We start from the raw sequence: 27,048 nt of genomic DNA, 5'->3' as shown, positions 1-27,048 counted from the left end.
AAGTAGAATTTCTATAACTCTGTGTGTTAAACTAATAATCACTCTTGTGTGTGTTAAACACAATCTACTAAATACAGACAACTTCATTATAAAGATAAACAACAATTCTCAAAAATATATGATCATAATTAATGACAAAAAAATGCTATTATAAACTAGATTAGTGGATAATACACATTGCTCTTTATATTGCTCTAAAATACATTAATGAAAAACAAGATAACAAAAATCAAAAAGATAAATTATTTTAGATATAGTCATAGCTACTAAAAAATTGAGACAACATGTTTTAAATGTATAGTTGTCACATGCCTGTCCTGTCTTGTGTTGCACATGGGTGTTTTGTTATTTTGGGCCATGTGCTCGTGTCATTGTCTGATCCCTCCCCCTCGTTACCTGATTAGTGTTTGAGTTGTTCCACCTGTTCCCTCTTGATTTGTTCCCTTTATAAGCCTCCTTTTGTTTGCAGTCTTGGTCGGTTCATTGTCAGATGTTTCCTAGTTTGGTCTGTGTGTTCCTAGTTGGTGGTGTTTTGAGTATTCAGTGTTGTTCATGTTTCTTTAATTATGTTTTTCCCCCCTTGTGGGTTTTTACTTTGTGTTTTGTTTTCTTTTGTTAAATAAATCCTTATACTGCATTTGAGTTCTCCCTCTCCTTTTGAATCGTGACAATAGTAGAGATGTTTAATGAGGTAGCAACATATGATAGATAGGACAGAACAAGAAAGGCAATTAATAATCTGTCATTGCGTCACTGCATTATGATATGAAAGGCTCAGTACAATGCGGCACAAAGCGCTTATGCGCATCTCGAGCAGAGAATAATGTGCTTGAAGCCACACGGAGTTACAGCGCATGGCGTGTCAAGTCCACATTGAAAAGTTCAAAGCACAAAGGAAATACATATTGATGGACAGTGGATTATACATTATCTATCTATGCAATACTTAATTGAGCCTTTTCTTTTAACAGTTTTAAATTTCAGTTACTGTGCGTGTGAAGAACAATTATAGAGCTCTGACTCTACTCTTGTGTTGTGATCATCCGGTAGAAAGTAACACGATTAAGTTACAGCAACTCCAGCAAGATAGAGTTTCTTTATTCAAAACCATAGACCTTTATCTACAGATCAAGTATAATAGTATTAACATTGAATCATCTTGAAGATAATTTCATCATTGACTAACCGAATGTGACGGGCTGTTTTTGTGCCTTTTGTGGGGCTTAACAATAACTTAGAATAGTATACGCACAATGCAGGATTTGAATCAGTCTCGTCTGATCGATAACCGATCCGGGAAAAATGGCAGTATCGGAGCCGATACTGATCCTCGGATATCGAATCGGCGTAACCCTAACTACTATAATGTAAACACAAGTAGATGTAGACCTGGATGTACACCTGACCTTTCAGAAGGCTGCTCACGCATACTTTGTGGTTGATATATGCCCTCGATGCGCACTTTTGCAGAGCCCTCACTGATGCAAGCTCTTCAACACACTTCTTTTCGACAGTCAAAGTGGGGGTTACTATTTTTGCACAACCTGCAGAATAACCCTAAAGGCACCATGGGTGATGGTGCCACTGGCTTAATATATATGTATATATATATATATATATATGAAGAGTTCAGATGCAAAAGCCTCTAAATGGCATTTGAAATTTTCTTCTTTAATGATGATTTTTATCAAACTTGTATATTTAAGTTCAGTTATTTCACTTAAATAACAGTTAATAGGTAAGTATCATTGCCATTTAAGTGAATTTACTGAACTTAAATATACAAGTTTGATAAAAATAATCATTAAAGAAGAAAATTTCAAATGGCATTTAGAGGCTTTTGCATCTGAACTCTTCATATATAGCTGCGAGCAGCGATTGCGGGCCAAAGCCGGGGTTGCGGTGCCACCGGCTTGGGCCCGCAATCGCTGCTCGCAGCTATATATATATATATTTTTTTTTTTTTGGATGAAGGGCAGAAATAACCTCACTCTTTTTCTCTTCTCCTCTAGCTGGATGAAGAAACCCAGATGTGGGGTGCCGGACAAGCTTGAGGGTGTATCTGGATCCCGCAGGAAGAAGCGTTATGCACTAACTGGACAGAAGTGGCAACGCACACACATCACATACAGGTTAGAGAGAGACATGATGTCTCTGTGCACTTTACAATAAGGTCCCATTAGTTAAAATTAGTTAATGCATTAAACTAACAAACATTAAATAAGAAAGAGCAATACATTTTTTACTTAATGTAGTCTTTATGAATCTTTGTTAACATTAGTTAAAGAAATCCATGTTAGCTAACATCTATTAAATAATATTAATGTAACCATACATTTATTTTCCATAATGATATTAATGAAAACAAATGTTATAATCTGAATTTCAATGCATATGACATGCATATTTTAATGTTACAATTATTATTCAATATACATGTACAGTCTTACCATGACTTTCTTTAACATATCGTCTCTGTTGAGCGAAAACATTGCATGTCCAACTGGTACTTCTCAGGTAAGAGAAAAAACACTGTATTTTCTTAAATAATTAAACACTGTCGGTGCATTTGAAATCACATACTGTCTGAGTAGTTACCTTGTATTCAAATTTACCGGATTACTGTAAAACTTACCGTAAAAGGATGTTCTCTAGTATGAATGTGTGTAGTATGAATGCAATCCAAGGAATGAATACAATCCGTGGCCTCATGGGATAGTAAAGTGTCCATAGAATGCACACTCCACATAGGTCATGTGCTCTGTTGTCGTCCTTCACTTATTATATAGTAGGGAAGTATTCACAGTGGTTTAAAGTATTTGAGTTATTGTAATTAGTTACTGTCCCTGAAATCACATACTGTCTGAGTAGTTACCATGAATTCAAATTTACCGGAATGCCGGAGAATTTACCGTAAAAGTAAGTTCTATAGTATGAATGTGTGTAGTGTGAATGTAATCCAAACTTACTATATCCACTATGTTGTTACTGGCATTGAAGGTACTAAATCTTGTGCGTTTTGCCCTTACTCACCCAAACTTGTCATCAAAGCTACTTTACGTGAACGCGAGTGCATTAGCAGGTAGTTGTCAATTGGCCAAAATTGTTTCCTCGGTAATCACTTAAAATAAGTGGACTGTAACTTCGTAAAGTTAAGGCTAAAAGGTTTGGTTACTATTATTTGAGATGAGGAGGAACAGGAGGAACAGACGTCCCTCAAATCGTCCCGTCTCTGCCATCCTACAGTGGATCCTGTACTGCAATGAAGACACAGCCAAGCATATAATAACCTCCAGCATTCACTCTTTAACCTTCAAGAAACATATTTGAATTCCCTGAAGATTACCTTCTAAAGGGCTCGGAGGAAATAGAGTGTTCTCTCACCTCAATTTAGACTTTCCCGGTTACAGCGGGCGATAACGGAAATGATTTATTCAAATCCTGCTTTTTTTAATTGATGGGCCACCTATGCAAATGGAATGTAAATGAAGATAGGCTTGGCATTGAGTGACTGGCCTCTATAGAGAAAAGTCAGCTGAGATTTTCAGGGCCTCTCAGTCTGTTAGAGGAAGATAAAGGCTTCAATGTGAGGAATTCAGCAAAGATGCCAGTCTAAGGGCAGTCGGTGGAATTCACTTTGGAAATGAAATGCTTTCTCCTTTCTGTGATATTAACTAATCATAATGGTGAAGGGTGTTTTATATTTGATAGTGGTGGATTTCGATCAGTGGGAAGGTTTTGATGTTAATATCTGATTAAACGGGGAAAAAAAATCTCTAGCCTCTTGGATCTTCGGTTGTTCGGTTGGAGTGAGGTTCACTTGCACAGATCATACTACAGTAGCTGGCCTCCGTTACACACGATTTGAACGTCTCTGGCACGGGAGATTGGCGCGCTAACAAGGATGCTAAAGACTGAATCCTCTAGCGTCAATCGCTATCTCTTTAGGCAGCTAGGGGGCTGAGTTTTACACGCACAGCTCTTACTAGCGGGCCTCCGTCACACCTTTAGGGATTTTTTAATGTTTACTCAAATGGAAAAAATAGTCACATCAGCTTAAATTTGGTTTATAATATATAAGCTTTATATATTCAAAAGTAATCAGTAATGTATACTTGTGGAAGCATTTGAAGCTAAACTAAATTTAAATATTGAATGGAAGCTTCTTTCCACCGGGAAATTTAAAAAAAGTAATTGCTGTGTTTATTTCTCACAATTTAGGGCTTTTTTTTCTCACAATTGCAAGCATATATTTCACAATTCTGTCTTTATTAAATGCATTATAAGTTAATAGCTCACACAAAAAAGAAAAAAAAGTCTTGCAATTGGGATAAAAAGTCAGAATTATGATATAAAATGTCACAATTAGCTTTTTTTTATTTTTTATTCCATAGTCGAAACAAGCTTCCATAATTTCACATTGATGCAAAATGCTATTTTTCCAGACTTTACACTATACAACTTAAATTTGAAATCATGTATCAGTTAATGAATTTCAATTTATGTAACTTTAAAAAGTTGTCTGACAAAATAGAAAATACTTTATATTCTAGCTCCTTTTAGAAATTAGTTTTTAAATTTGGTAATCATTTAATCACCCTCATGCTGTTCCAAATTTAGTCTTAATGTTTGCTAGAGAGTTCAACTCCACTGCTAAATAATGATTTTCTCTGTTTGTTTTTCTAGCATTAAAAATGTGACTCCCAAAGTGGGAGCACGAGAAACACATGAGGCCATTCGCCGGGCGTTTGACGTATGGCAAGGCGTCACACCGCTACGCTTTGAGGCCGTGCCCTACAGCGCTCTGGAGAGCGGCAAACGCGACGTCGACATCACCATCATCTTTGCCTCTGGTTTCCATGGTGACAGCTCTCCTTTTGATGGAGAAGGAGGCTTCCTGGCACATGCTTATTTCCCAGGGCCGGGCATAGGGGGCGACACACACTTTGACTCAGATGAACCCTGGACGCTGGGCAACCCAAACCATGATGGTGAGAGAACGGCAGGTTAGGCCACATTTTCAATTTCAACAATTAACAAACAATAAAGTTGCCATTTCAGCAGGAATGCAAATGTGACAGAGCAGCTAAATCTTTAATGGCATCTGGAGACTTTAACAAGTACCACTGAAAAATAAATGACTTTAGGAAGTGTAATAGCTAAAACCAACAGCAATTCTGCAAAACAAGACTCACTTAAAGTAATTAGTGCTATAATTTACAGGCTGAAATTAGTGTTTTAATGAACTTTTGTAGCTTTTTACACATTAAGATGGAGAATTCACTAAACTGCTGCACCACCTGTTCATAGTATCTCAGCAGGGAATTTTCTACTAATGTACTGAAGACATTAGTAAAGTATGTAATTTGCAAACACCAATAAAATTCTAAGTGTTAACATTAGTTGATGCATAGCATAGATATCATGTATTACTTTTACAGCCATATTTATGCTCATTCACTGGGCAGAGTAATAGAAGTGGATTCTGTACAAATTTTGTTTTACAGACCCCAAGTTAGCACATACTCTACCAATAACATTAGACACTGTTTCTGAACTTGATGAAATGCCTACTTTGTAGTCTTTCAGGAATGAACACATCACAATATTAATCATTTAAATAATTCCTGCCCGAGGCATTTGTAAAAAGAAGGGATGCCTGATTGAGCTGCATTAGAAGTGTGTTCAAACTTATGGTAAGTGGCGGTACATTTCCGAAACAGCCTTGAAGCAGTTAACTTATCACGACACACTGATCCACAACTGACCAATTAGAGTGCATTTGCTTACCATAAGTAGTGACTTCATAGAAAAACACAAACTAAACAGAGCGTCACTAACAGACTGTGAAGAGAGTTGCTGCAACAATGTGAAATATGTGAAAAATTATGTTTGTTTTTCTTCTGAACACTCAAGCATGAAACCCTATCCTAGTAGACACCAAAGACAAAATCAAAACATTATAAAAGGGCATAATAGGTCCCCTTTATAATATCTGTTTTCTATTTTTAATATATTTTAAAACGTAAAATTTTTCCTCTGATGCAAAGCATCTCAGGTTACGATTGTAACCATGGTTCCCTGAGAAGGGGAATGAGACACTGCATGCGTGGTCATGCCTCTGAATCTGCGAATCACAAGCCTTACGGGCCAGGGAGCTGCTGGCACGTAGCCTACTGATCACAGATTAACATCCTTGCGATGTGACTATCGTGAATTCGCACATCGCGATGTCGATGTTAAAGTGATACATCATGCAGCCCTAATTCCTAAGTTAAGTTACACCTGCTTTGAAGAGGCGGAGAATTTTCCGCGCAAAATAGAGGCGCGCTTTCACCTGCTTTTCTGGACATACGTGGAAAACATAATTAAGCGCAGTTTATGCTTACCCTCCCATCTCTTTATGTGACACTCCCACTTTCCCGTTGACCATCCCATGGATGTATATGCATTCAGGCAGTCGCCGGAAGTTCGTACATACCTCACCATGGTTTTATGTGCACTTACAAAACAAATACGCCTGAAGTGGACGCAAAACCATTTGTACATCTGGCCCACTGTGTCTCCCTTCTCAGGGAGCCATGGTTACATCTGTAACCCGTGTCATTCCCTGTCGAATAGGAACTCGCACCCTAGGCACTAATGGGGAACGAATGCCGACGAATGCTGAAGGAATGTGACGTTTGACTGACATAAGTAAGTGACTTCTACGTAACGGATCCGGAGCCACCGTCCTAGCAGTGCTCACCAGCGGTCGTCGTGACTCAATTTCCTAGGGCCAGACACCCTGGTAATATAGAGCTTAGCTCAGGGCCTGGTATTCAAAGAATACCTTAAACTGAATATGGCCAAGAATATATATCCAACCAGTTGCCACAGCGGACACGAGGTCTCACGAAGGGAAACCTAGCAACACTGAGGGGAGCTCTCAAAGCACGTCAGCAAGATAACTCTCTAAAGTGAGAGAAGGCCTAGCTATGGTCTACGCAAAGGACTGCTTACAAGGAGGCTCAAAGGAGCCTAATATATCCAGATGGAGCTCTGGGGGCAGAGGCCTCAGCAGGACTACTTTCTAAAGTGAGAGGAAGCTTAGCAATGCCACCTTGAAGACAGTTAACCAGAGAGGAACCAAAAAGAGCCTAGAACCAAGTCCACGGACTCCATGAAGATAGATTTCAGATAACAACTGTAGCAAATGCAACATATAATAATATACATAAAATGTATTAAGGGGGCCGAAGGCCAATTTAGCTCAAAGGGAAATGATTCATTGATTTGCAATGAATCTATGGAACCGAATCACTGAACCGAGCAAATGACTCGCTTAGAATTCATTTGAACGGGCCGTAATTATAACCAAATCTATAGTGAAACACTATGTCTTCTTAGCAAGGTAACTTTAAATCGAACAGTACAAGACATTAAATGTGCAAACACGACACAAGAAGATTTATCTTTTCAAATATATGGACAAGACTTTATTAGCTATTCTAAGCACAAACTAAGGTCTAAACATAATCACGCACACGCACACACACATTCATACAGTCGCGAAAGGGAAAGAGTGAGTTGGAAAGAGTGAGAGAAAGTTTCAACTTTCTATATGCACGTAAGACATAACCTGAAAGGACCACCAAGCATTAATTTGAACCTTCGTTTCTTAGAGAGGTTATTCAATTAACATTAAAGCACCAGTTCAGTTAGAGCCTGGAGTACTTGCGCTTTGTAGTGGCTGAGGGAATTCCCTTTGTCTGCGTCGCGTCGAAGGGGGGGTTTCCCGGCCGGGTCCATTGCGTGGTTTGTTGTCTTTGAAGTGCAGGGATGGAAGTTTCGCCGCTGGTCACGTGTGATTAGCAAGCGAATGAGAGTCTTTTCCAGTTCGAAGCGCGTTGCAAAGTTAACTTTGAAACGAAACTTTTACGAAAAAGGAAATAAAGGAAAGAAATGAAAGCAAGGCGAGTCGGATGGCTTGACTGAGCTGAATTGTAACCCTGATCTTGATGGGTTATTCGTCTGCTGGTCGAATTTGGTCTAGTCGATGTAGAAGCATGTGGACATGTTCTTTGTTTCAGAGATAAGCACGAACAGAACACTCTCTTGCTGGTTTTAGAGAGAGGCACGGACTTAACAGTTACAGAACTGAACGAAAATCTAAAATCATCTAGCAAAATCTTCTCCTTCTGAACATGAGGTCCTTTGTTCGGATCTTTAACTTAAACTCTAGTCCATCCTCCTAGGAACTTCTGGCCAATTGGAGGCAGATCTATTTTTTGCTTATCATAATTTATGCATGGTCTGTGAGCTGGTCTCCAGCACTTAGCAGAGACAAAAGACCATCGTTTTAACCTTATGATAATTATAATCATAAAACAAAACCTTTTACACAGATTTCAATCAAGCCATCTTTTGAATCACGAGAATACGGTTCGTTTAAGAGCAAACGAGGCATTCACACTTCTAATGGTTGTATAACAATTACAAGAGTTAATAGTTAACAACAATTACATGGTTATTATGTGATCTAAGCATAATAACACATGAAGTGTAGGAACAACAACAATTATGATTGGTTATAGGTCCAAGAATTGTTCTGTGGTGAGTTTATATGATTTTATGTGTGAGATCTCCGATCTCAACAGTGAGGTCGTGGTAGGTTCAAGGAGTAGGGGTAGAGGAAGGTGTTCTGTGTAACATCTCTGTCAGGGGATCAAAGAAGTCTTTGTTGTGAGCCTCTGTTCCACCATTTTGGAGCTGACCTGTCCCAGTAAAACATTAGCATATTGACACGTTCGTCCTGTTTAGTGCCCATCTCTTGGGCCTGTGGGGCAATAAAAGTCCTTATCTGCAGACAGCACGGAGTCGTTCCGTGACTCTGGAATGTGGGCTCCAGAACTTGGAGTGTTGAAGCCATGTGAATTAATCCCATGAGAGATTAATTTGATTAAGTTGTGTTTGATTCGCCTCGATTCTCTACACCAGTCATTCCCAAAGGCGGGGTCCCGACCCACAAGTGGGTCGCGGGAGATTTTGTATGGGTCGCCAAGTCGAGCACTATTTTTCAGTTTTCTATAGGCTACTATCTAGATCAGGGCTATTCAATTGGCGGCCCGCGGACCAAGTGCGGCCCGCCAATCATCTCCATACGGCCGAGGGCACCCCAACCTCCCGCCTCCTATTTTCTGGTGGTGCGGTTTAATTTGGTTAGATATGCGCGTCGCCGCAGTGGCGCGTGCAGCTGGGCGACTATCCGCACTGTGTGTGTACCATGAGCGCTCCGACTGACCTGAGAGAAAAGTTTACAGTCCGAATATTTCAGCAGTTCTTATGTGTGTCCCGTATTTCTGTCGACTGAACCAGCGATATTAATCATTCGTTGGTTTGGTTATTTCCTTGAATTGGCCAAATGCGCGTAACAGTCTGAAACGATTCGGATTTGTCCACCTGAAGCGGTTTCTCGGTCAGTAACAGCGAATAGAGAACAAAATAGCGCTGGTTTCAGTTGTTTCACTAGTTTACTTTGAATAGGCAGCACGGTCCAGTGGATAACGAAACGCAAGCTTAAAGGAGTTGTGTTTACTCCCGGTCCCGGACACTTATTAAACAGCGTAAGAAGCGTTTTAATCGGACACTCCTCTCTCTTACAAACTACAAATCACTCAATGATTTTAACTAGTTTTAAATCGGATGAAACAGCCTTAACATTCCCAACACTACTGATGAGGTAAATAGCAGAAACATGAACAAAATTAGAAGACTAAATGCCCTAACCACCATCCTTACAAACATTAACCATGTAATAGCCTATGAATGTAATAATTTGCATGGTTTGGGCATAAATGTGGAATATTTATATTGAATAGCCTACTATGTTATAGTCATTTATATTGCATAGATTTATTAAGGGGGTAGAGAAATAGGCCTATATAATTAATTGTGTGTATAGTTTTTTTTTGTTTTGTTTTTTGCCTGTTTAGGCATTTTTTATATAGTGGTAGTGAGCCATGCATGGTTACAAAATCTCACTGTTAGGATATTTTAATTTAAGCCTATAATAATTATTATAGTAAATTGTGTACACTGTAATGCTGAGAATATGAAAACAATGAGATGCCCTGTCAACTCTTCCTTTCTCATTTCACCTCTGCATTTCGCTTATTGTCAACAACAGGTTAATAAAAAAAAAATTGTGCTTTGTCAAATATCTGTATCTCTTAACTGATCTTAAAAATGGTCATACATAATTTGTTAATACATAAATTCTCTCCGTGATATATGAACTAAATGGGCCTAATGTTTATTGGGTCACAAGGATTTATCGACTTTAAAATGTGGGTCCCCAGAAAAATAGTTTGGGAAACACTGCTCTACACAACCATCTATAGCGGGAAAACCTAACTCCGCTCTACACTAAAAGACTACCTCACCAAGGAGGCTCACAGAGAGCCTCACAACTCAATACTGCAGCTATCCAAGTGGAGCTCTGGGGAGCGGAGGTCCCAGCAGGATGACTCTCTAGAGGCCTAACAAATTTCCACCTTATAGACAGTTCCACCAAGGAGGCTCACAGAGATCCATACCACTCAATTTCTCTGTCTATAACGGAATTATGCTGAAGTCAGAACGAGCTCATTACAGGGAGCGGAGGACCTTGACCATAACAGGGAAAGTTCTATTCCATGCTCATCCTAAATGACTAATGGGAGCTACCAGCTAAGGCTAGCTACAACCATTGTAAAACCTTTAAAATGATTTGGTCTCTAGCTCTCTGAGGTGCCGGACAACAGGAGGGGTTCACCCAAGGCAAACAGAGACCAGAAGAGCTCCCAGCTATCCTTGGTCGCAGATCACAAGAAAGTATCCTCAACTGAGTCACCAGCAACAAACCGAGCTCTCTCATGGGGAGTTAGGAATCCTACTATTGAAGATTAGCATGAAAACAGTGCCATCAAGGAGAGCAAGATGAGTGCTATCTGGAATAAACCAGCCTGCGAGATGGGGAATTGTAACATGCAAAATAGTGCTCAACATTTTTGAGTCATAGGATGATTTGCATATTTCCTTTAGTGAATCAGGGGCTAAAACAAGGCAAGTAAACAATGCTATCATTGGTCTCAATTGATTCTTAAGTTATAAGTCTGTGTGTGCGGTGTTCATGTTTGTGTGCATGTCAGGTGTCAGCTTTGTTTGATATGTAGTATTTGCATTACGGTTGCGCCCATTAAATGAGAGGTAATCAGATCCATCTCTTCACTGTGAGCCGCACTTAGAGGCACTCAGCTTTAATTACCTGGGCCGACTGGATGCAGAGAGCTTTTAAGATGCTCATCTCCTTTTACAAAATGTCTCAGTCGAGACAGTAATGAATGGCTGCGAATACATTCGCTACTGGCATTTTTACTGCCGCCTGCACTCTTCGGCTGTTTGTTTTGCTGCCGTATCTGATGTTACACGTGCCTGGCATAATAGCTTCCCGTGGTTTCAGTGAGGCTTCATTAGAGTCACCACAGTCCATATGGACATCACTGTGGTTTTCTTTATGTTAAGGCTGATTGCCATCAGCATGTAATATAGAATAAGCAGCAATTAGGGGATTGTTTTTTATGAGTCATTTAGAAAGCCTCCACAACACTGTTACCAGATCTGTTTTGTGAGAGGTCAGTAAAGACGACAAGGTGACACTTTACACAAAGTGCAAAAAAAAAAAAGAAAAGAAAAAAGATATTTTACCCAAAGATATGACATCACATACTCACCTCTCTTTCACTCTCTTTCATGAGTATACAAGACTTAATACTTACATTAAATACCTACATGACTATGAAAGTACTTAGTAAATAATTCCCACATTTACTTCTAATGAGTTTGAAGATTGTTACAGTAGGTTTAGGAGTTAGGGTCATAATTGGGGGTTAGAATTAATTTTTGAGGTAAGGGTTTGGGTTACAGTTAGAGGTAAGTAACAGTGTAACAAATTGGTAATTATACAGTGTAACAAATTGGTAATTATATGAGTACTTTAAATGTAATTACAATGCACCAACATGTATGCACATGATAAGTAAATTGTATCAATTGGTTACATAGTTATAAAAAGCGTGACCACTCTTGTCTATACAATGAAAGTGAATGGAGATTTGAGCGTTAAGCTCCAAAAATGTCAAAAATGCACTATAAAAGTATCATAACAATAGTCCACATGAATATAATTGGTTTTATATTGTTTTGAAACCAACTGAGCTTTGTGTGAGAAACAGATCTGGAATTTGGGTCTGTTCAGATATGTTGTTTGAATAAATATGCTACTGTTCACTTTATAGCACAATTTTAATATGTTTAATTGTTGCGGAAATAATATATATAGTATTTATTATACTTAAGTGCCAACTGAGTGTAATGTTTTCAGATAGATTAATCGCTTGTTAAGTGCAATTAAAATTTATATAGTTTAAATTCATATTAAAAGCAATTAAATGAATCTAAAAGTGCTTTTAACCCACTGACTAAGTAGGACTTAGTAGGGTCCAACTTTATATGCAATTTCATAATTACTGTCATAATTGTTGTCTTTGAAATTTGATAAAGGTGAACTGCCAGATGCCATGGCAAGCATTTGTGTCACAACTAAAATATACTTTAATTACATTTCGATTGAAATGTGTATGTCATGTATTTAAATGTATTTGTAATTACACATTTGTAATGATGTAGTTGCAATTTAGTATGTATTTAAAATATATATTGAATACCACATTACTGTTGAAATTATAATTATGATACTTTACATGTGCTTTATTATGTTAGGCTCATCAACATGAGTGTACTTTTTATTTAAAATGTACTTTAACATAAAAGTTTGACATTAATATTTTACCTGCACTACATTTAAGACAATTAGGCTGAGAAGGATATCCTGCAGAACATCTTCATTCATCACTAGTTCAGGATAAAAGATATTTCCAGTTTTGTTGTATGATAAAAAGCAATGTGGGAACTGTTTTGCATTCCGTTTCCAAAGCTACTGTTTCTGTCATGCCCACACACACCGTACACTTGCACATTACAACATTAAGATGGATCAAGCACTTGTGTAGTGAGTCATAATGCCAGATGCTTTTCATAAATAAGAACACAAGCAAAAATAACAACAGCCACAACAAAGCAAATCCTGTGTATTGTATCTTCACTCTTGTTTTCTTCTCCTCAGGTAATGACCTGTTCCTTGTGGCGGTCCATGAGCTTGGTCATGCTTTGGGATTGGAACATTCGAATGATCCTACGGCTATAATGGCTCCATTCTATCAATATATGGACACTGAGAGCTTCAAACTGCCTCATGATGATCTCCAGGGCATCCAGAAAATATATGGTGCGTCTAAACCATTTACAGCATTACTATTACAATTTTTTTTTTCTTTTACAATCGCTAGGACACATTTCTCCATATCCGAGGCATATCTTGCTGCCCAGGTTATTATATAAACATGGTGGTGAACTTATTTGATTCAGACCAGTAAGCAATTACCTTTCAACCAATCAGAGCAGCCTAGCAACACCACAGCAAACACCCATAATACCCAAACAACCATATAGCAACACACTAAAAACATGTATTTTAAAAAAGTTTACTAAACTTTCAAGGATTTAACAGTGGCATAAGAAACTCAAGCATCCTTTTTTTTCTAATCGTTTGCAAATTTGTTAAATATGGGACATTGAAAGTGACGTTCTATTTTTGATCTATTGATTTATTCAAAGACATATTAAAAATGCAATTTATACATACAATGACATACCCTTAATGTCATACTGAGGAAAAAAGCCATTAAAAAGAAATAAATAACTGAAAAGAAATCCGTAGGTATTTCCATTACTACTGGAGCTGCCAGTTTCAAGTGATTATTAAACATCAAGAACAAACTATGGAAAAGCAGAAGCCATTCCTGCACACTCAGTGTCTGAATTCACTAATTTGTTTTCATTCACTCCTTCAAGTGAACTCCATTAGTGGAGTAATGTAGGCAACAGTGAATGAGAGTATAGGGGGCGCACTGCTAATGGTTAAGTCATTGCATTTCTTGAAAATAGTATAACAGTTTTTCACAACCACATGAAATACAATGTTTTTTCATCTAGATTTCGAAAATAGTTTTTCCTTTCCTTGACACTCTTATATATCATTTGAATTCTTTACTTCTGCAGGTCCTCCAGACAAAAACCCTCAGCCAACACGATTGCTCACGACGGCTACGCCTCCTCGCCTGCACCCACCGACTGACCCTCGAAAGCAGGACCGCCAGGGTCGCCCTCATCGCCCTCCGCAGAAGTCCAAACCTGCCCACCCCAACTCCAAACCCAACATCTGCGACGGAGGATTCAACACTCTGGCAATCCTACGACAGGAGCTGTTCGTCTTCAAGGTATGACTGATGAACAGCTTCACAGAGAATTAGTGCTGTATAAATTGTGTGTTTCCTAACACCAGTGCTCTCTTATTAGGATCAGTGGTTCTGGAGGGTGCGAGATAATTCTGTGGTGCCTGGATACCCAATGCAAATAAGCTACTTCTGGAGAGGTCTGCCTCCCAAGATCGATGCTGTCTACGAAAACAGCGAGGGGAGATTTGTCTTCTTCAAAGGTAAGACTTGTCTTCTTCTGACTTTTAAATCTTACAGCCTAAATATAGACGTGAATGTGTGAAGGAGAGGCCTCAGCTTTCAGGGTCTGTTTAAGCTGTGGAAGCTTCTGGTAATTGCGACCTTATTATCTCATAATCTATTTCTGTTATGACAACTCTCTGAGAGATTGGCATGGTAATGGATTTGGCAATGTTAATGTATTGACGGAATAGATCTGCTATGCTGCTGCAGAGCAAGCATCGAGACTTGCTACTGCTAATACATTGACAATACACAGACATTACTTTGAGCAAGTAACTGTTAGCGTCAAAGAAGCTCTGGCCGCCCTGTCAAGGACGCTTGTCAAAAAGTACGGGGAAGCTTGTTGATGCTTTAGACCCTTTGAACGTTCTGACGTTGCAGGGAGAATAGAAGTGTCACAACATGAAATGTAAAAAATCAAGAAAAAAACAAGCAATACATTGAAGTTACCTTTTATAATGACAGCATTTTAAAGGATTAGTTCACTTTTGAAAAAACTTTTGCTAATTTACTCACCCCCATGTCATCCAAGATGTCCATGTCTTTCTTTCTTCAGTCAAAAAGAAATTAAGGTTTTTGATGAAAACATTCCAGGATTTTTCTCCACATAATGGACTTCAATGGGAACCAGATGGTCCAAGGTCCAAAAGACAGTTTATAACAGTTTCAGATGCAGCTTCAAATGTCTTTAAACGACACCAGACAATGAATAAGGGTCTTATCATGCGAAATGATCGGTTATTTCAAAACTTATTCCAAAAATGTAACTTTTCTAAGGACAAATGCTAGCCTTGCTCTATTCTGTGAGGCGCGTTTGTAACGTCACGTAATACGTAATTACGTTCAAAAGGTCACGGGCGACGTAGCCGGAAGTACAGAATCAAAATCGTCCGACATCGTTGTTTTACCTTTTAATTCCTTTTTTTTTGTAAACGGCGTTTGAGTTAGTTTGCACGTTCAACCTATGCGTTCAACTTGTAAACACTGACTCTGTACTTTCGGCTACGTCGCCCGTGACCTTTTGAACGTAATTACGTATTACGTGACATTACAAACGCGCCTCACAGAATAGAGCAAGGCTAGCATTTGTCCTTAGAAAAGTTACATTTTTGGAATAAGTTTTGAAATGACCGATCGTTTCGCATGATAAGACCCTTATTCATCGTCTGGTGTCGTTTAAAGACATTTGAAGCTGCATCTGAAACTGTTATTAACTGTCTTTTGGACCTTGAACCGTCTGGTTCCCATGTAAGTCCATTATATGGAGAAAAATCCTGGAATTTTTTCATCAAAAACCTAAATTTCTTTTCGACTGAGGAAAGAAAGACATGGACATCTTGGATGACATGGGGGTGAGTAAATTATCAGCAAAAGTTTTTTCAAAAGTGAACTAATCCTTTAATAACGGTTGTGGTCACATTTGGTCGAGGAAAAAAAGAATAGTTAGCTATTATTATTATTATTATTTGCATTAGGTTATAAATGCAATTGGTCAAATCGGTGTCACCGTGAGCAAATGAATTGCATTCCCCCTTTAAAACGAGGGTTTGTAAATATTTCAAATAAAAGTTGCGCTCATGCGGTCCCTATAAGCAAACAACACGTCATGTCATAAATGATAGCAAACCTGTAGGAAACACAGCAACGGCAATTATTAGCTTCTCTTTCATTTTCTCGGAACTAACGTTTTGGTAGGAACGAAAGTTTACATTGTGTGTTTCTCCGGAATCAGTCAGCGCGAAGGTATATTAGGGATATTCCGATTGGTTGCTGGCATTTTGCCGCTGAACTGCATCATAGCTCATTACCATAAAGTTAAGCTTATTTCAACTTTCTGATTGACACTCAAAACGCCCAAAATGTGACGCCAATGGATTTGACGCTCAGCTGAGAAAAGCCAGCTTCCATTGAAAATGACTGACTTCCGGAAGTTTTGGAAGCTCAAGTCGGCGGCAGTGTGAACGTACAGTAAGACATGCTGCTGTTGTTCAACATGTAACATACATGAAATAACCCCCGTAGCAGATCTATACAGGTGGAGCTGGGGAAGGTGGAGGGTTTCTGAAGCACACTGGTGACTGCTAACAGCAAACAATGCCAAGTGTTTGAATGATGAGCAGCAAGCTCATTGGTTGCTGATGCCACAGTAACCAATCAGCTGCGCCATGTAGATAACGATGTGATCACTAACAAATTGAGTTAGGACCTATCAGTCTGCGCCATCTAGATTTTCATGACAAAAATTTGTATTTTTTATATATTTCTGAGTTTTTAAAAAAAAAATCTGAATTCAGTTTCTCGCAATTCTGACTTTACAACACAATTGTGAGTTTATATCTCACAACTCTGAGAGAAAATTGCGGGATATAAAGTCTTGCAATTCTAAGAAATAAAGTCAGAATTGCTAAAATCTGAAAAGTCAGAAGTTTATATCACACTGTTGTGAGTTTAAACCCTGTAATTCTGACCTCTTTTTTCCCCCAGAATAGCGAGGTATAAACAGAATTGGGGGTCAGAATTGTGAGACACAAACCTGTTTTACTTTTTTATTCCATGGTGGAAACAAGCATTCTTAAAAAGCCACCATAATTGTCATCAGTATTTTTTAGTATTATTATTATTATGTGAAGACAATGCCATTTATTTAAATGCTTTAGTCAATCTTTTCCATTTCTCCGTATTTCTGAAGGCAACCGGTTCTGGGTGTTTAAGGATACAACTCTGCAGCCCACATATCCTCAGAACATTTCTCTTTTTGGGAATGGAATGCCTACGCAGAGCATTGAAACCGCTGTTTGGTGGGAAGATGTGGCCAAAACCTACTTCTTCAAAGGCGATAGGTCAGTTTTATAGCTTCCAGACACAGTGTACAATAGGACCCAGTGGATATCCCCTTCACTGGATTGTTCCGTAATATCAGAGACCGATTTTTCTTTCTCTGTTTACTGTTACAGGTATTGGAGGTACAATGAGGACATGAGGACCATGGACCCTGGATATCCAAAACCTATTACTGTGTGGAAAGGCATCCCAGACTCTCCACAGGGAGCTTTTGTGGACAAAGCCAATGGTAAGACATTGAAATGATCCCAGCTAACTGTGAAGTGCTTTGTAATAATACTGGAAATCAAAATGAATCATTGTAAGTGCCATGGTCTGGTGGTTTGCACATCATGCAGACATACTAAGATATGACTTTTTATGTGGGTGATGCAAGTTTGAGTATTCTTAAACTAAATCCACTAATTAAGATTTATAAAACTGGGGACACTTCCTAGTTCAATAATTATTATTATTATTATTATTATAATTATTATTAATTATTATGATGTTTGCAGGTCTAACTGGTTTTAATTCATTTCACCAAAAATCACCCAATGAAAAATACCAAAAAATAAACATTCTATATACAGTAATAATATATTTTTAACTTTTTAAACTTTTTTATCTTATATTTGTGCTTTTGGAAATGGATCATTGGCTAAAATATAAGGCTAATTAGGCTTGTTATTTTGCATTTTAAGCACAAAGTACATGCATTCTTCAAAATACAATTGTTTAGTGGGTTTATTATCGTTATATTACACTCACCTAAAGGATTATTAGGAACACCATACTAATACTGTGTTTGACCCTCTTTCGCCTTCAGAACTGCCTTATTTCCACGTGGCATTGATTCAACAAGGTGCTGAAAGCATTCTTTAGAAATGTTGGCCCATATTGATAGGATAGCATCTTGCAGTTGATGGAGATTTGTGGGATTCACATCCAGGGCACGAAGCTCTCGTTTCACCACATCCCAAAGATGCTCTATTGGGTTGAGATCTGGTGACTGTGGGGGCCATTTTAGTACAGTGAACTCATTGTCATGTTCAAGAAACTAATCTGAAATGATTTGAGCTTTGTGACATGGTGCATTATCCTGCTGGAAGTAGCCATCAGAGGATGGGTACATGGTGGCCATAAAGGGATGGACATGGTCAGAAACAATGCTCAGGTAGGCTGTGGCATTTAAACGATGACCAATTGACACTAAGGGGCCTAAAGTGTGCCAAGAAAACATCCCTCACACCATTACACCACCACCACCAGCCTGCACAGTGGTAACAAGGCATGATGGATCCATGTTCTCATTCTGTTTACGCCAAATTCTGACTCTACCATCTGAATGTCTCAACAGAAATCGAGACTCATCAGATCAGGCAACATTTTTCCAGCCTCTTTTTCCTATTTGTAGTGGAGACGAGTGGTACCCGGTGGGGTCTTCTGCTTTTGTAGCCCATCCGCCTCAAGGTTGTGCGTGTTGTGGCTTCACAAATGCTTTGCTGCATACCTCGGTTGTAACAAGTGGTTATTTCAGTCAAAGTTGCTCTTCTGTCAGCTTGAATCAGTCGGCCCATTCTCCTCTGACCTCTGGCATCAACAAGGCATTTTCGCCCACAGGACTGCCACATACTGGATGTTTTTTCCCTTTTCACACCATTCTAAATGGTTGTGTGTGAAAATCCCAGTAACTGAGCAGATTGTGAAATACTCAGACCGGCCCGTCTGGCACCAACAACCATGCCACACTCAAAATATCTTAAATCACCTTTCTTTCCCATTCTAACATTCAGTTTGGAGTTCAGGAGATTGTCTTGACCAGGACCACACCCCTAAATGCATTGAAGCAACTGCCATGTGATTGGTTGATTAGATAATTGCATTAATGAAAAATTGAACAGATGTTTCTAATAATTATTTAGGTGAGTGTATATGTCAGGTGTATTTTCTGTGTGTGTGCATGCGTACATGTGCGTGCGTGTGTGTTTTCAATTACTGCGTCTTGAATGTGGAACTTTTAAAAATTGTTGTATGTGTTTTATACAAACAGAATTATTTTAACATGAGAAGTTAGTATGTAAGTAATACCTTATAACCATAATGCTCTGCTCTCATCCAGGTTCAGTTAATCAAGGCTAAAATAGCAGCAGTAAACTGGGACAGTACCCAGAAAACGGACGTCTGGTCACCTTAACCCACATTTAAATGTTGTTCAGAAACCTGAATGTAGACTTGTCTTTTGGAAACTCTTTCCAGACTAGAATCCCCTCAGGGGCGCAGGGTTTAAGTAATTGGCTCACTCTGAGGTGCTGAGCTTCAGACTTTGTGTTGGTGACAACTGGCAGAAGATTCGTTTTTTAAAACTTGTATAAGATGGCTGTACTCTGTGGAAATAGTGAGTCTTCACTCGATCTCTGAGCTTCTTCGGTGTGATAATTGGCCTCACTGTGGCTTCTCTCAACAATCTCTTGTGTTTTTGAGGAACAACTAGTTCTAGGCAGCATTTAGGTAATTTATGACTTCAACTTCAACTTCAACTTCCTCATAAATGAACCAATAGTTGCCAAATGAGAGCTTCAAAAAAGGTTTGGTAGCGGTTTACTAAATGTGTACCTTTGTTTTACTTTAATTGGAATGGTCTTTATGCCATGGTACATTCTAAAAATCATATTAAATTATACGTTTTTAATATATTTTTATATTGTAATAAGTTTGCATTTAATCTCGAAATGAATGTAGAAACAACATTAAGATAGTAGTTTATTTTTTAAATATTTGTTTAAAGGGGTATTCCACTTTTTTTGGAAATAGGCTAATTTTACAACTACCCCAGAGTTAAACAGTTAAACAGTTGGGTTTTACCGTTTATCAGTAACCAGACAGTTTCTGGTCTCATTAACTTCTATAGTAGGAAAAATATATACTATGGAAGTCAATGAGACCAGAAACTGTCTGGTTAGTGATATTCTACTAAATATCAGAAAATCGGCTGAATACATTCGAAAACGGTAAAACTCAACTGTTTAACTCTGGGGAGTGGTAAAATGAGCCTATTTCCAAAAAAAAGTGGAGTACCCCTTTAATGGCATCTTTTTTTTTTTTATTAAACAAGACCAGTATCACTGATACCAATACTGTTGCTGATGTCTCTATGAAATAGATTTTTTTCTCTCCCTATTTTAGCCTTTAATTATAAAAGCTATTTCAATTGAAAGCCAAATGTTTGACATTTATTAGGCTTTAACAACTTTTAATTTAAGTGAACGTAAAACAATCTTCACATCAACCCAATAATAAATGTCATATATACCTGTGCCCTTCAATATATCAGGGTTAAACTTTTCTATTGGCCCAGTCAGACCACTTCAGATTTTTAAACAAAAAGTTATTCTTTTCATTGTTTTTGACCCTTGTAACATTGTAAACAGTGCTTTAAGATTTTCGGATATAAACAGAAATTGAAAAAAACACTACAGTCTTCACAGATTATTGTAATTATTTTAAATGAAATTTAAAATTAGATTAATCCATCTTAAAGCTGTGTTATTCAGTCAAGAGCATTTTTTTTTGTCTTTTGTTCATTTATTAACAGTAATGACAGACATAACAGCAGCAGGTTTATTAGTCTGCTGTCACTTTAAGACCAGCCACACATGATGCGGATCTCACGCGCATGCTGTTTCACACAACTCTTTAAATACATTTAAGACTTAATTTAACACATTTGTGCTTTTTGGCATTATTTAGTGTGTTTTGTCTATTCAAGTGTGGTCTAAAGCGGCTTTCTGGTGAGCACAAGAAAGTATCATATAATATTATAGGCCTATAATTATAGTAACATATAATTGACTTCTAATTACATTCTTTTATTACCCAAAATCATTGTACAAGCAATGACTGGATGGATTGAAGTTTCTAAGAATATCCCATGGTTATATTTCCCATTACGTGTGGTTCAATATGAGCTGTCTTCCTTCTTCCCTAAGGATTCACATACTTCTACAAGGGGAAGGAGTATTGGAAGTTCAACAACCAGCGGCTGAGAGTGGAGCAAGGCTACCCAAGGTCTATCCTGCGGGATTTTATGGGCTGCGACGGTTACACCACCGACCCCGACTGGGACTGGAGCTCCCCACAAGAAGAGGAACCGCCGCAATATGACCACGACGATGACGTTGATATCGTGCTGAAGCTGGAGAGCAGCGGTGGAGCAGAGAAAGCGGTGGCCATTGCCATTCCCTGCGTCCTGGCCCTGTGTATGATGGTGTTGCTTTACACCGTGTTCCGCTTCAAGAGGAAGGACACGCAGCGCCACATACTGTACTGCAAGAGATCCATGCAGGAGTGGGTCTGAGAAGTTGAGGTCCCACTCCCACTGATAAAACTATTTCCGTCTTAAAAATCCCCTCAAAGGTCAAAGTAATTGACAGAAGTGAAAGACGGCATAAATGGACAGCATGCCAGCTTCCTTCTAGTCAGCCTTTGAAGGTGGCAATGTCTTGTTTTTGTATGGTTTTGGAACTCTGTGTGGCTTTGGGCGGCCATTTTGGTTCCCAGAGTCCTGTTTCCGGAGTGAACTCTTACTCTACAAACCATAATTATCAACTTTTCAATTGACTCAAGAATTATTTATCTTCAGACTGCTGAACTCGATACTCCATGTAACATGCGAAATCACCTGTCACTCCGAAATACTTGCTTGTGTTGAAAAAACCCAAACCAAATATGCCCTTAGTGTCCAAAGAGGATTGCTTCATTCACATGGGATATCCTAAAATGACTGGATTATCGATCATTATTTGAGTTCCATTCAGCTGCGTTCATCTGCAGAATATATGGGATCTGTTTGCTTGGAAATCAGAAAGGGCCTTGACATATAACATTGGGGCTACATGCAATATTTCGTCGAATGCCTTAATCACATATTGAGTTTATTTTTCTGTATGTCGGTGTACATGTGCCTGTGTGAATGCGACCCCTTTTTATTACTACATTTGTTCGTCACTGTTCTTTTTACGCTCTGCTGACCAATGGGAACTTGCAGTACGATTTAAAGTGCCGCTGACTGTTGAAAAGTTTCATTGAAAACGAGTGTATGGCTGCCGTCCATGTTCTGTCCACACTTCAAACCACAGCATAGAAAATTAAACTTTTGGGTGAGTCCTTCCAATCAAATCGAAGAGAATTTATTAAGTAAAAGGATTGCGTTTAGCAGAAAGTCCTAATGAACCTTCCTGATGCTCTTAAGAATCAATAGATTATAAGTAAAAACCACTGAAATGAGCTATATTTGCACTTCCTGAAGAAAATACTTGTGCTTGCAAGGCAGCAAGAGTGGGTAAGTTTAGCTTTGGTTCATCATCAGAGCCACTTACTGTATGAATCTTCTGTTGGCCGTCTTCGAAAAACAACCTGTAATGTAAGATTCTCTTCGCAGTGTAAAGTCCACTTCGGTTTAGACGCGAGCACTTAGCATATGCGCGCAGTTGATCGTGTAGCTTCCATTTTATAGCAAGGTGGTTCGACACAGACTGACTCGAAACTTTGATCTTTTGTTGTGTCTGTGCTATTTCTTAACAGAAGTTATTGATTGATTACATTTCTTTGAATCTCTTTATTCACTCACACATGTGCTTTGTTTTCGTGGTTTCTAGTGGTTTGTTGCTGTTGTTGTTTTTCCTCATCTGATTCTTTTTCAGACAGCGTCGGCACCTTCTAATTAGGGCAAAATAATTGGTAAAAAAAGTACGAGATGAGCGTACAGAGTACACGTAGTTAGAAAAATAGGGCAGCATGTGTACAGCAGTGTTGAGGGTAACACATTTACAAGTAACGTGAGTTACATCAACAGATAACATATAAAGTAACATATTACTTTCAAATTTACAACAAAAGTAAGACAATTTTCAAATAAGTAACGCAAGTTACTTTTTAGTTACACTTTTTTTGTGCCGTAGTTACATTGTAGACTACTTACTCAAATAAGTACTGAGTAATATTAATGAACGTACTAACCATAGAGTTATGTTTAGGGTTTGGTTTAGGGTTAGTTACTTGTAATTATGAATAATGTTATTACTATACAAAGTATATGTAGTAGCGTGTAACTACGTCACCTGAAAATAAAGTATTACCATTTTTTTCCCCCTATTTATTGAATGCATCCTTCCCCAATCCAGAATGGCAGCACAGATGAAAGGTTTGTTTGAGCTGCGCCCTCTACTGTACAGGAGTGAATTTCACTTTTGACAAAAAATGTAACTTGCAAGCCCTGCACAGGTGAGACGCAGTAATGCAAAAGTAGTGTAACATTACTTCCCATTAAAAGTTACTAAGTAACGCAATTAGTTACTTTTTTGGAAGAAAAACACTATTGTAACACATTACTTTCCCCAACACTGGCGTATAGTATGCAAAATGATGCCAAGAATAGCCAATCAGGATGCAGGATGCCTATTAATCCCGAAAACAGACCAATCCATTTATCATTATTATTAATACACAAATCAGTTTGTTTTGTGATAATAAATGGCTGACTGTACATTATTCCACATTATTTTTTTTCCGGCTAAAATAAATAAAACTTTTACATTAAAATAAATACAATACGTGGACAGAAAAAAAATATTAATTTGAGTTGAAATTAATGTATGTTTATATTATCATGTAGCTTCTGCTAAGAAAACATAGTCCATTACAGATTTACCATGCTGTGATTTACCAATCAGAAAAGAAGAATAAAATGAGAAGTTATCTATTTGTGTGAAGTTAATTATTACTGTGCTGCCTTGCAAACACCCAATGTTTATCTGGTAAAGTCCACGCTTGAGTGTCATAAAATGCTGTTTTCAGGCATGGGTTTGGGTAAAATAGCATTTGTCGCACCGCTAAAAGGAAACTAAGATACTGCAATCAGAGGAATAGCTTTACTGCTTAATGATGACCATGTGAAGATATTTGTTAGCATAATCATTCTCAGAGCATATATATCTGTGACTGAACACATCAAATGTTGCCGTTTTATATTCCTTTATTGAGTGTTTCTTGGAAGTGGTGAATATTGTCACATGTCTTGTTTTATCTTTTCTTCTAAGAACTGATCTATAATGGACTATGGTGTTTCTCACCATGCCATCAGCATCAGCCATCCAGTTGAACAATACTGAAATGTGTGAACTGTTGCTTTCATTATTACCAGATCTCAAGAATATGCCCCATTCTACCTTTGAGGTCACTTGGATGCGGATCTGAACATGCTGTATATATAAATCTCATGTAGTGTCTTTATTATGGACATGAAAGGCAAATTATGCAGTACGTCAATAATAAGATATTATCTAAGATGTGGCGTGTGAATCATTCTTGTGAGCTCTAATGAAGAAGTTAACAAAATGTATCAGGCAACCATAAGACATTAACATGTAATTTATCACTGCGATTCATGAAAGGTTGTTTGGATGATCTAATTAAACAATTATATATTAAATAATAGTGTTGACTCATGAAAATATTGTCTCTCTAATGTCACAACTTTATATTGTAATGGGGGAACTTCAGTGAGGTCTTGGGCTCGGTAAGTTTTATTATGTTTTTGAAAGAAGTTTCTTTTGCTCACCAAGGCTGCATGATCAAAAATACAGTAGAAACAGTAATATTGTGAAATATTACATTTCAAAATAACATTTTTCTATTGTCATATCAAAGGAATTAGGAATTAGTTCACTGTTAAAAAAAAAAAAACTTTTGCTGATAATTTACTCACGTTATCCAAGATATCCATGTCTTTCTTTCTTCAGTCGAAAAGAAATTAAGGGTTTTGATGAAAACATTCCAGGATTTTTCTCCATATAATGCACTTCAATGGGAACCAAACGGTTCATGGTCCAAAAGACAAACTGTTCAAAGGGCTTTAAATGACACCAGACGATGAATAAGGGTCTTATCATGCGAAACGATCGCTCATTTAAAAAATAAATAACGAAGTTTAAGTTTTATAAGCTCAAATGCTCGCCTTGCTCTGTTCTGTGATGAGCGTTCGTGACTCTTGTTCAAACTCGTTCATCAAAATGAACGAATCTTTTTCCTAGTCAATTCGTTCATTTCGTTTGTTGAATCAACCAAATGACGCGGAAAAAGATTCGTTCATTTTGATAAACGAGTTCGAACAGGAGAGTCACGAACGTGCATCACAGAACATAGCAACAGACCATTTGAGCTGATAAAACTTAAACTTTGGGTAACACTTTAGAATACGGTTCCTTCGTTAATGAATAACTACACAAGAACTAATGAGTAACACAATATTAACAATCTAGTAACTATTATTAACTAACAAGAAACTCTGATTAACAAACTAGTAAGTAATAGCGCACAGACGAAAGTGGTAGTTCACTATTAAGTAATCAATAACTACTATTTTTCAATACTTCCCAGAGAACTATTGAAAAAGTTTATTAACAATCTAGTAACTACTATTAACTAAAAGAAACTCTTATTAACGAATTAGTAAGTAATAGCTCACAGATGAAAGTGTTACTAGATACTTCTTTGGGAATTACTAATTATTTGGATTCGTATTATAAAGTGAAGATCATTGGTACTAACTAGTAATGACTCAAGTGTTACTGAAGACATTTTCTAAAAGTATACTAAAGTTCACCAAAAATCTCAAACGGTTGCACAAATCATGACTAGATCATATAGTAATACTTGAGTCATCACTAGTTAGTTCCCCTATGTCAGTCACTTTTGATCAATTTAATGCATCCTTGCTGAATAGAAGTGTTCATTACTTTCAAAAAAGTAAAAAAAAGAAATGTGCTGACTTTAGAACAGTTTGTATTTATATTTTTTATATTTTACATATTTACTATTTATATATAATTTGAGCAGGATATTTTTTATTCATTCCGTTGCACTGCAATATTGTGCATATACTACGACGCCCATTTAAAAAAGGGCATTTTAGTATCTGTACAATATTGCAGTCCAGCAGGGCAAATATACTCAATCTAATATAATAACCAGTTACGCTGATGTATTATGTTCCTCCACCCCTTTGCTCACCTCACCCTGAAATGCATTGACTGTAAAATAGGTCACACTCATGACTTCCATTTAGTGTGAAGTTCTGTGCGATGTAAAACAGAGTGTGTAATTTAAACGAATCTGGTAGAGAGCAGATTGCAGGTGCTGCCTGGTTCACTGCATCTCAGAAGAAATTTAAGCACTGAGGTTCACGCTAAAAGGAAAAGGTTAGTGAACACTGGAAAGAAAACCATTGGCATTTCACTGGTCCGTAACCCTGAAATGCATTTGTGAAAAAATGCTCGTTCTGAAGAGCTCAGTGAATGCAAGCCTGTGATTGAATGCCACCTTTGGAATTAGTCAGTTCATGAAATTTCATCCCTGCTATTTATTCGGTCAACTGTAAGTGGTGTAAATGGAAAGTGGAAGCATTTAGGAACAGCATTAACTCAGCCATGAAGTCGAAGATCACATTTAGTCATAGTGTGGGGTCACCGAGTGTTGAGGTGCATGGTGCTCTTCTGATTCCACCCCTGAAGAG

At 37.9% G+C, this 27,048-nt stretch overlaps 1 protein-coding gene and 1 long non-coding RNA gene across 3 annotated transcripts in view; one reads left to right on the top strand and one right to left on the bottom strand.

The window, feature by feature from the left end:
- The window catches only part of mmp16b (matrix metallopeptidase 16b (membrane-inserted)), a 46,817-nt gene extending 21,846 nt beyond the window's left edge, over nucleotides 1–24,971 (top strand). Inside the window, exons 3-10 of one of the 2 annotated variants that reach the window (XM_039659884.2) lie at nucleotides 2,013–2,132; nucleotides 4,687–4,991; nucleotides 13,205–13,366; nucleotides 14,200–14,417; nucleotides 14,497–14,635; nucleotides 17,347–17,497; nucleotides 17,612–17,727; nucleotides 21,467–24,971. In XM_039659884.2, the coding sequence (XP_039515818.1) occupies nucleotides 2,013–2,132; nucleotides 4,687–4,991; nucleotides 13,205–13,366; nucleotides 14,200–14,417; nucleotides 14,497–14,635; nucleotides 17,347–17,497; nucleotides 17,612–17,727; nucleotides 21,467–21,834 (1,579 nt within the window). In that variant the 3' untranslated portion in view covers nucleotides 21,835–24,971. Of the gene's footprint in view, nucleotides 1–2,012; nucleotides 2,133–4,686; nucleotides 5,007–13,204; nucleotides 13,367–14,199; nucleotides 14,418–14,496; nucleotides 14,636–17,346; nucleotides 17,498–17,611; nucleotides 17,728–21,466 lie in introns of both variants that reach the window. The other variant, XM_039659883.2, reaches the window with a different exon arrangement.
- Nucleotides 1–27,048, bottom strand: part of LOC120470344 (uncharacterized) — a 59,167-nt gene that overhangs the window by 18,173 nt on the left and 13,946 nt on the right. The window lies entirely within an intron of this gene.

This window comes from Pimephales promelas, chromosome 5 (assembly GCF_988280905.1).
Source record: "Pimephales promelas chromosome 5, fPimPro1.hap1.1, whole genome shotgun sequence".
Taxonomy (NCBI): domain Eukaryota; kingdom Metazoa; phylum Chordata; class Actinopteri; order Cypriniformes; family Leuciscidae; genus Pimephales; species Pimephales promelas.
This window is presented reverse-complemented; position numbering and strand designations above follow the sequence as displayed.